The 10,523-nt window shown below is 41.7% G+C and overlaps 2 protein-coding genes across 8 annotated transcripts; one reads left to right on the forward strand and one right to left on the reverse strand.

Moving 5' to 3' along the window:
- Positions 1–627: 627 nt before the first annotated feature.
- Positions 628–5,291, forward strand: mrps36 (mitochondrial ribosomal protein S36). 7 transcript variants are annotated; one of them, XM_037777075.1, is made up of 6 exons: positions 628–651; positions 833–954; positions 1,809–1,906; positions 3,486–3,549; positions 3,850–4,040; positions 5,131–5,291. In XM_037777075.1, exons 3-6 carry the CDS (start codon positions 1,853–1,855, stop codon positions 5,146–5,148), a joined length of 327 nt encoding a protein of 108 aa, XP_037633003.1. In that variant the 5' UTR covers positions 628–651; positions 833–954; positions 1,809–1,852; the 3' UTR covers positions 5,149–5,291. The 7 variants fall into 7 exon arrangements, with proteins under 7 accessions (XP_037633003.1, XP_037633000.1, XP_037632998.1 ...); XM_037777072.1 differs by having other exon boundaries at positions 632–651; positions 833–936; positions 1,806–1,906; XM_037777070.1 differs by having other exon boundaries at positions 633–651; positions 1,806–1,906.
- A 543-nt stretch (positions 5,292–5,834) lies between these two features.
- On the reverse strand, positions 5,835–10,138 carry LOC119492556 (pyridoxal (pyridoxine, vitamin B6) phosphatase). The gene is made up of 2 exons (XM_037777068.1): positions 9,349–10,138; positions 5,835–7,014 (listed from the first exon to the last, which is right to left on the reverse strand). The coding sequence occupies exons 1-2, from the start codon at positions 9,941–9,943 to the stop codon at positions 6,659–6,661; spliced, it is 951 nt and encodes a 316-aa protein (XP_037632996.1). The 5' UTR covers positions 9,944–10,138; the 3' UTR covers positions 5,835–6,658.
- Positions 10,139–10,523: the final 385 nt, after the last annotated feature.

The raw sequence follows: 10,523 nt of genomic DNA on the forward strand, positions 1-10,523 counted from the left end.
TATCACAATATATATATATATATAGTTTATTTAATAAATAAATAAATATTTGTTTTCTCTTCATGAAAAACATTCAGAATACAGTTGAAAACAAGTGGTTTATGGCCCTGGTGGTGTCATCAGGGTTATCTCGTCTTAGGTTTGGACTTTTAGAAGTTTTAGGAGTTTAGAAGACATTCACATTTACCAGTCAGGAAAGGCCTAATGAAAGACGCTATTAAGTGACATTATGGAAATGGTAGGATACAGCATTTTGACCCATAATAGTGACAAAAATGCAGCCTTTACTGCTTTGATTTTCTGTTTAAAACAATTAAAATAAATAAACTCTGTAAGTCCTGAACATTATGGAAGGGCAATAATAAGCTGTATTTAATCAGACCACCTTTTATTTATGCTGTATTCATTTAGTGGGATGATTTGAAATATATATCTCTATTCTATTATTATGTAATTACTATGTATTTGCAATGCAGCGTGAGAGATTCGTGCTTTGACTTGCTTGTACTTGACTGAATTTTCTGCTGGTGACTCATCTCGTCGTATAAACGATCTCTGCTGCTCTCCTCGTCGCTGATTGGTCGAGACTTTGACTACCTGACCTGGTCATCCGGGGTTTTTAACCAAAGACGGAGTGAAATTTAAGAAAGGGTATGATATTTGTCTTTGCTTTAGCACAGCAGTCTTATATTGATATGTTAAGGTATCGCACAGTGCGTTTTAGCCGCTTTATGAGGAATAAAAGCCTTTGGAGCCTCATTTGACCTCGGCTGGTTGTGTTTTAAAGCGGATTAAGGTCTGTTATTTGTCTATTTCTGTATGTCCTTTATAGACAGGAGGCTAACTTTACAACCCGGACTGATAAGACTGCAGCACAGCATGGCCTGATCTGACCTCCAGGACAACCACAGGGTCAACATATCTGTCACCAGAGAGGTAAAGACACAGCTAGAGGTGAGGTAGCCTATAGAATAAATGACTTATAGCTTTATTTTTAGTCTTCTAGCCTTAATTACACACGTTAAGAATATTCATATTCCTGCTGTATCATCTAAAGATGTCTTATTGATGCCATCCATGTATATAGACCATGAGAGGCATCTGCATCATCACCATGAGCTGCATCCTCAGGACCACTCTGTGTGTCATGGTATAGTCTAGTGATGTGTCGTCGCGAACGAGCCGGTTCAAAGAGACGGCTCTTTTAAGTGAACGATAAGAGCCGGCTCCCGTCTGAGAGCCGTTTTTTTTTCTTTCTTGAATTAATTCAAGGCAGAATGATAGGACGATCTTCTCCGCGCCAGGGGCACTCCATGCACTGACTGTGACTGAATGTTGTGTTAATGACGTCCGTGCGACCAATCAGGGGGTTGCACGGCGCGCTGGCGGTCTACAGGTACAGAGCAGGAGGGAGAGGAGGAGAGAAAGAGAGAGGAGTGCGGTGCGCGAATAGCAGACTAGATGAGTGACAGCCGGAAACGAAGCAGCATGTAAAATGGTATTCTGGAAATTATAAGGTTCAGTATAATTATATGGAATAATTTAAGTGATGTATGTGCACACATACTAATCATTGGTCAAAACAGCGCTACATTTGGCTGAATTATAAAAGGCAGAAGTGGTAAAATGAAGAGTCGTTTGGGAGCCGAAAGAGCCGGCTCTTCTTTGGTGAGCTGAGCCAAATGATCCGCCTCACTAAAAATAGCCGGATTTCCCATCACTACTCTGGACCCCTCTGTGTGTGTTATGCTATAGAAGACGTCACTGTCTCTAGTGACGCAGCGTCATCTGGTGGTGTGTTTCAGCAGCTACAGGAGCTGTTTTATACCGGAAGTGAAGTTGTGACGTCGTCATGGGAAGCAAAGTCAGCTCCAAAATGGCCGCGCCCGCCGCCCGACTCATCCAGGTAATGTTGCTCCTGTTTTAATGACTGTTAGACACCAGGTGAGTTCAGGTTGGATTAATGTTGACAGGTAAAACTGTCGCTGTTCTGTCCTTCTAAACGGCTGATGAGTTATCTCAGTGAGGCCTGTTAGGATGACAGATCCCGTCGTACCCTTGTTAGTGTCCTTGTTTAACCGCAGAACACAGAGACGGTATCTGGAGGAGAACAAGCAGCAGAGAAAGACTACTACTGACTTCATCTATATTAAAGGTTATTGATATGTTCACTGATTAATGCCGGTAGCTCGGCACGGCACGGCACGGTGTAGCCGGTAGCTAACGGTAGATAACTTTAGTTCACATGTGAAGTTTAGCTTTAAAACATTAAGCTGTAGGTTCTGATAGAAACGTGTTGAGTTAGGTAACTTCCTCAGTCACTCCGGGTCTAGTCAGAGATACTGTCTCTGAGAGCCTTCAGACCCCAGTAGCCCAGTAACCATGTCAACAACAGCACTGCATATAGCCAACTATTATTTTCATAATAAATTAATCTTTTGATTACTTTGTGTGGTTAGTTGATGAATTGTTTAGTCTGAAAGTGGTTTTATAAGTCTGCCTCTTAAAGGGTCACTTTGGTATTTTTCAACTTGGACATTATTTGTCCATGTTTTTGTGTCCAAGTGTCTAATGGGGACAACCCTTGTTGAAACAGAGGGATAACATTAACCTACTGCTGGGAGGAGCTAAACGTGAAAAGTGCTTGTTTCTGCCAGGCTCAGATTGTTGTTATAAGTGTCTGACAACATTAAGGAAAGGACCCTTTCTTGACTTGGGAACCGGAGGGTCGCCGGTTCAAGTCCCCGCATGGACCAAGTACTGAGTGTGAACTGGTCGCTGGAGAGATGCTAGTTTGCCTCTTGGGCACTGCCGAGGTTCCCTTGAGCAAGGCCCCAAACCTCCAACTGCTCGGGGCGCCTGTCAGGGGCAGCCCCCTCGCTCTGACATCTCTCTCATTACCTCATGTATATATGTCGTAATCATCTAGCTAAATATTCAGCCATGACATTGAGAGTCTTTTAGATAACACTAAGCTATGCTTTCTGTTCTCCCAACACAACAAACTCTGCCCGTGTTTCCACCGTGGATTTATTCCACAATGCCTCACGGGATTTCAGAACGAGACTTCTCTATAAGCTTTTCATCGATTATCAAAATAGTAGTCAATTGTTTACTGTCACTCCGATTGTTTGTTTCAGTAGTAGTAGTAGTATGGATCAAAGTTGATCTTAGACATTTTGTGTGAGTCTCCTGTCACAGTCTGTGGCTCAGACTATGGTCATCATTGAAGTTATACTTAAATCACACAAAAACTTTTTTTTCATTTTTTCCTTCCCAACGTTTTGAGGTATCTGCCACTGAAATACTCTGGTGCAGCAAACTTTAAGAAATGAAAGGTCAACAGCATGTCACAGTTACCCTGGTGATCCAGCTCTTCCTGTGGACGAGCTGCTTTTGTCATTTTCAGTGTTTTTTGGCACTACAAACAACATCTTAATTCTTAATTCACACAGCTGTTTGATTTAATGTGTGTGTGTTTGCAGGCTGTCCGGCCTCACGCTCCTCTGATCAAGTTCCCCAAAAGACTAGACATCCCAAAGCCCAATGGTGAGTATGAAGGAAGTGAATAATAGTCAGATAGTTACATGATGACCTAAATGAAGGAGCCCACCCTAACAACAGCTCTTGGAGATGTAACTGATACTTCCCTGTGACCTGTATTGTTTCATAATGTATGTTATCTTTCTGTGCCAGATGTCAACATAACATCTGAGATACTGTATTTACAGTACAGCTAGTTTTGAATTTTGCTCCACAAAATTTGCTTTTATGTTTTCACCATTGATGATTTCTGATTTCTTGAGTTGCCTTCTATCTATAGTGACTATTTTCCCCTTCCTTTCCTAGTTCAAGAGGCATTGAAGACGGTAGCAGTTAATTTCTCACCACACAACGCTCCAGCGCCGCCTCCGTTATCAAGACCTCATGTACCTTTGACCCCAATTTCTGGTACGCCAGACACCCTGGCCTCTATTCAGCTACTACCTGCACGGTACCGCAGGAGACCGATGGCTCTGGATGAAATGGACTACATCCAGGTGAGGGGTCATTTCAGACTAGAACCAGAACACTTCTCTGACAATTTGGCCTTTAAACTTTGGTGTCAGTAAGAACAGAACCTTGGCCTAAGCCCTAACCATTGACCCTAAACTCCTATAGATTTTAGTGGTTGTCTGCATTGGTACTGTTGATGTTTCAATGAATTTAAAAACTAAAACGTGATAAAATTAGGGCTGTCAGAGTTAACACGTTAACGCAAATTAGTTTTAACGCCACTAGTTTATTTAACCAATTAACGCGAATGCGATTTTTAGGTTGTAGCGGGCTCAGTTTTAAAGCTAGAGTGAAGATACTGGCATCATATGAAATAACGCTCCATACTTATACTAAATTTTGGCAATGAAACACTGTCATGTCCATTTTCAAAGGGGTCCCTTGACCTCTGACCTCAAGATATGTGAATGAAAATAGGTTCTCTGGGTACCAACGAGTCTCCCCTTTACAGACATGCCCACTTTACAATAATCACATGCAGTTTGGGGCAAGTCATAGTCAAGTCAGCACACTGACACACTGACAGCTGTTGTTGCCTGTTGGGCTGCTGTTTGCCATGTTATGATTTGAGCATATTTCTTTATGCTAAACGCAGTACCTGTGAGGGTTTCTAGACAATATTTGTCATTGTTTTGTGTTGTTAATTGATTTCCAATAATAAATATATACATACATTTGCATAAGGCAAGCCGATTTGCCCACTGCTATGTTGATAGGTGTATTAATACTTGACAAAGGGGTTAAGGTACATTTTGAACAGATAAATGCGTGATTAATTTGCAATTAATTGCAATTAAATATTTTAATCGATTGACAGCCCTAGATTAAACAGATTGGAAGGCAGAGTTTTGGAGTTGCACTGACATAAAAGTAATTTTAATCAATTTACAGCATCTTAAGAACATTTTACAACTAGTTGCAAAAACTAAAGAATGTAAACCTAAATATAGTTGGCCTATTTAGAGAGAGTGCATGTGCAGTGTCATATGTAAGGAGCGTTAGTGTTCTGTTCCTTGTTGGTACACGTAAGCTTTTTTTTTTGACAGATTTGTATTGTGTTTTCTTTCTTCCCAGCGTGGTGGACCAGAATGACAAGAAGCGACTCAATCACTGCAGCCAAAGTCCTTATCTGTCGGAGATCAGTCTGTGTCTTTAACTCTGTTCCTCAGCACAAGAAAACCTAATGCCACATGAGACATGATATAGAATAAAGTATTGCATAAAGCCTGTTAAAATGTACATATGCTTATTTTCTTTTTAGATGTAATTGTATTTTAAGTTCATGCTAAAAGGGATATATTGATTGTATCACAGCAAAACTTTAACAATAGCGTCTAGGCTTTCCTTATTTACTGTACTACCACTGCAGCTATTCATAACAGGTTCCTTGTTTGGTCTCAACATTATACCAGCTCAGCTCAACATTTCCTGATTTATAATTTTGTCATATATATATATTTTTTGCAAATGCCACCACACCTAAATCCAAGCACATAGAAGGAAACAATGGGAAGGTTCCTTTGCTTTTCATATAATACACTAACTGATCCGTTTGTTGGAACTAACCGAGGCTGTAGAGATGCTGGATATATCAAGTTGCTATGGCACTGAGTGAGATGGTGTTCATGTGAACTACTGCTGGATTTAAATGATTAAAAGAATCTTGTATTTTGATTGTGGTGTTCTTATCATGCTTGATACATAGACACACAACAAGCAGAAGATAAGGACTTTTGTAATAACATGACATATTGTCTTCAACAGATGAACATCATATATTAAGGATTCATTTTAGGGTATTATTTATTGTTGTTACCGTTGCTGGCATGCTCTATATGGTAAACATTAACAACATTGAAATTTCACGACAGTGCACTATGACCGGCCACCATTAATGTGTAACTGGTTTTACTAACTATGAGGTTCAGTAAGCGGTTTCGTACTCGGATGAATATTGGCACAAGTAGCACAGACATGACAGAAAGGTGAAAACACACTTCACCTGTCTGACTGGCAGATTGTCATCTTAAGTCTCCACCAGAACTGAGAAAAGCCCACACAGTTTTTAATTATTTCCTCTTGCTATGAATTAATGAAGGAGAAGTCACAGTAAGGCAAACACGTATGAGAAATAAATTCTGCGTTATTAAGTACATGTATGGAAAAAAAAAATGAACCAACCAGCTCCTAAACACATGAATGCCGTTACAGAACAATTCATGGCTTTACAAAAATACCCTCTGGATGTTCAAAACCCAATATCAAACACAGACCTGTGAACTTTATGGAGAAGAAAGTGCAGTATATTCATATATTAATATAAACACTAACAGCAACGAGGAACTGTCAAGTCACAAATGGGCACAACACTAGAAGAAACACTGAGGTATGCACTGGATTACTCTGATTATTTTGGGGGAGAATATTCTGTCCTATGCGTGTCTTGCTCACAACATAAACGGCACCTTGTTACTGAGGAACGTTTCTAGTTTTGGATAAATCGTGGAGAGGTACGCGTTTTTTGCAAATGCCAGACTTAAACATTGCACTTTGAAATGCAGTAGAAGCGATCTGCGCTCCGTACTGGAGGTGAAAGGACTCGTCAAATGCTCTGTTCGTCCTGTTGGTCCAGTTCCTCAAAAGCGGGTAAGAAATCGGCGATGGTGTCCACCACGTAGTCGGGCACCAAGCTGTGGTTGGTGGTCAGCTCACTATCCCTGTACTCCTGGGCCTCCTCGATCTGAGACACGCCGGTGAGAGTGAGCATGGTGTCAAGGCCGCAGTTGGACCCGAACAGCATGTCCACCTCCAGGCGGTCCCCGATCATCAGGCACTGGGCGGGGTCCACCCCCGTGAACTGACTGGAGATACACTCGAACATGAAGCGGCTGGGCTTGCCGATCACTGTGGCCTTGCGACCTGAGGACACCTCCAGGGCTGCAGTGAGGGACCCAGAACCTGCCGGGTGGGGGGGTCAAGATGAGACAAAAGGTTAGATTCAAGTGAAACACATCCTCTCCTTCAACGCCCCACTAACACGTCTCCTTCAAGTATGTTTGGGTGCAAATGAGATGTTTATGTATTATGCATCACCTATCTAGAGTGACTCCTTAAACCCAAGAGATAGATGGAGGGAGATTTATTCTGCAATGTTGATCAATGGTTTTAGTACCGTGACCGTGGTTTTTCATGCGCTAGCCTATTACTAATCACATACAGTATAGCCTACATAGGGCCTGATCTTTTTAATATTTTTGGTAGCATTTTTGTCTCGATAGCGACAGTAGGGAGGTGACAGGAAATGAGGGGAGAGAAAGGAAGGAGGTCCAGCCTGGTGCTTTGACCTGAACCAGGGTTATTGCGATTACAGCTTTTTTTCAATGTGCTAACACACTGAAATAGCACATAAGGTACAATTATTGAAACTGACACTCAAGGAGCAAAGCCTCAGCCCAGATCTGCACAACTATAAGCACATACTCAACATACATTTTTGCAAAACACTAACCACACTTCTCTACAGACAGAAATCTAACATGATGTCACTCCTTTTACCATTTCAAGGCACTGCCTTTAAAAATACTTTCCTATGAACCAATTGATCAAACACGGCCGTCACCAATCAGGTGTGAGCAGTATAAAGAGGCAACATGTGAGTGTTCCTGTCTTCAACAAAAATGGAAGGCAACGTTGCAGTAAGAGGAAGAGGGAGAGTGAGGATGAGGATGAGGATGAGAGGGGGAGCCCGTGGAGGAAGAAGGGTAGGGAGAGGAAGAGGTAGAGTTACACATGTGTTTATGTACTATGTTCTATTTAGAATATCTTCCGTTCTGATCTTCAGTGCAAAAATGCTATCTTTGGAAATTAATGAAAACTGATTTTACAATGTGGAGGGAAATAAATGTTTTCATCAGTGTGCAGCTGGTCTTGTGTGTTGTGTTTGGTCAATATATTGATGTGCTTTACTCTAACAATATCTCTGAAAACAATCAAACCCAGACTATATCATTAGAAAAGTAGGAATGTTTAGTAGTAGTAGAGAGTGTTTTAGATTGAGCCCAGCACTGTGTAACTGGTTCAAACTGAATCAGATCGTGTGAGCCATGTGTGCCATACGGTGATACAATTGGGCTTTTAGTAATTAGTGTATAGTTTTAAATGAAGTGTTTCATTTTGCAAAAATAAAACTGTAAATGGTGAGTGTCTTGAAAACTTGGGGTAGCCACCAGGGCTGCACCATTATCACCTGATCTCGAGGCCCTGCAAAATTGTTTTAATACCTTTTGATATATCATTTCATGCTGCACTTACATGATGCATATTCATTCCAAAATAAATGTGTGTTAAAACAAACCTGAGGTCAGGTTGTATGTCAACATGGGAGTACCAGATAGTGCCTTGGGTTTCAGGTTTAAATAATTTACTATAATGAAGCTGCCATGTTTAGTCTGTCGTGTGCACTGTACATGGTGGGCCCCTTAAAGGTGACGGAGTACATAAACAATGCAGAGATTGAGAAGAATGGCAGTCAATGGGGACCTCCCTATTCAGCCATGGGTTCATCCATCACAGTGAACACCATGTCTCTTTTTGTATTTTAGACTAAATAAGTGTGTAACTAAGCAGAAATACAGCTAGAATTTGCAGGTTAACATTAACTCTAAAGTTCTGTTGTTGGTTGAAACTATTTTATTCGTGCTGGAGATGAACAGAGGCCTTCATGTCACAAACACTCCTCCCCACAGATATAATAATACAACACCACAGCTGATACAACTGATCAATATTATAGGAAACCATTAAAAGGAAGCTTGTGTTGCAGCTTACATTACATCAGGCTATTCTGCTGTCTCACATTTAAAGTGCTAACTTATAATATAGATTTACTGTAGTTTAAATATTAGTTTATTTATTGTACATACTACATTTATTTATTGACGGACTGCACACACTATGTTCACCCATTCACTCTGTATCTTTTTTATCTCTATTATTGATTTTATAATTTTGGTATACCTTTACCTCTGCTTTGCTGATGTTTGCTGATGTTTGCTGATGAGGCTGATGTTGCTGCTTTGACACCTGAATTTCCCTCTGGGGATTAATAAAGGCTCATCTTATTTTATATTATCTTATCTTATATGCAAAAATATAATAAAAATCAATGAGAAATGCTTATAATAGTCACTTCAAAGTGAGTCTCTATAGCTCCAGCTGACCTTTATACATGATTGGTACCAATACAAGTAAAACACAGCTTCACTAAACAGAGCCTCATCACCACCAGCATACCTGGCAGTATCCTTCCACCTGACAGAGGGTGCCACGGGTCGTTGTCGGTGGCCAGGAACAGACAGTCCGGGTCCCGCAGGTAGCACGAGGCTTTGGCCAGTTTGAGAAAAGTCAGTTTGTCATCGTGTCCCACCAGCACCGCCTTGACGTCCGGAGCCAGAGCGCAGTCGTAGATGGTGGCGTCCGGCTCGTCCGCCACCTCCTCCACGCAGGGGACGCCCGCCTCCAGCAGCTCCCTGCGCATTGCGTCGCAGCCCATGACGAACACCCGGCCGCGGACCTTGACGACGTCGCGCAGGTAGAGAGCCGAGCAGTACGACGAGCTGAAGATCTGCTCGAGGATCACGTCGGTGAAGCCCAGCCGGTAGAACTTGTGCACGTAATTCTCCCGCGGCCTGGTGCAGTTGTTGGTGACGAACACCACGTTTTTTCCGTTTCGTATGAGCGAGTTGACCACCTTCGCCGCGCCCGTGATGGCCTTCTCTCCGTGCCATATGACCCCGTCGCAGTCGAACAGGATGAAGTCCTTCGCCTCCAGCAGACTTCGGAGCTGCGGACCTCGGATTTTCTGGCAGCCTTTGAAGGCGCCAGCCATTCCGGCTTTTTCCTCGGTGTCTTCCGTGTTTCACCTGCTAGTGGCTTCCCATGGTGACGGCTGGTGCATAATGTGGTAGAGACAGCGGGTGAAATGAGAGCAAAACAAATCAATATGTCGGGTAATCACATTGCAGAGTCCTTGGTGCGGTTGTTACATCCACGGACAGACAGCAGGCTACATAAACATTGACGTTTAGCCACGCCCACCGTGTCAACAGCGACCAATCAAACCACAGCGTGTTAACCAATCAGAGTCGTGTGAATCACAGTACTGTCACGAGCAACATCCTCTAGAAAACACACTGCGCCCTTTTGGCAGCTGATGGACACTGTTATATGACATTTTATCATTATTATTATTTTAAATGTACATAATCTCTAAATAATGTAAAATAAAATATAAATAATAGAATAAGCAGAAGGGAATGGATTCTTGTTTTTGAAAATCTTTTTATTTAATTTATTTTCTATATATTTATTTTCTGTTTATATGTATCTTCATTTTGTTAGAGGTGCCATTTAACTGTTTAATTGTATGATTGATACTGTGAAGCTGTATATTGATTTTTGCCCTGTTA

Source organism: Sebastes umbrosus, chromosome 8 (assembly GCF_015220745.1).
Source record: "Sebastes umbrosus isolate fSebUmb1 chromosome 8, fSebUmb1.pri, whole genome shotgun sequence".
Lineage (NCBI taxonomy): Eukaryota > Metazoa > Chordata > Actinopteri > Perciformes > Sebastidae > Sebastes > Sebastes umbrosus.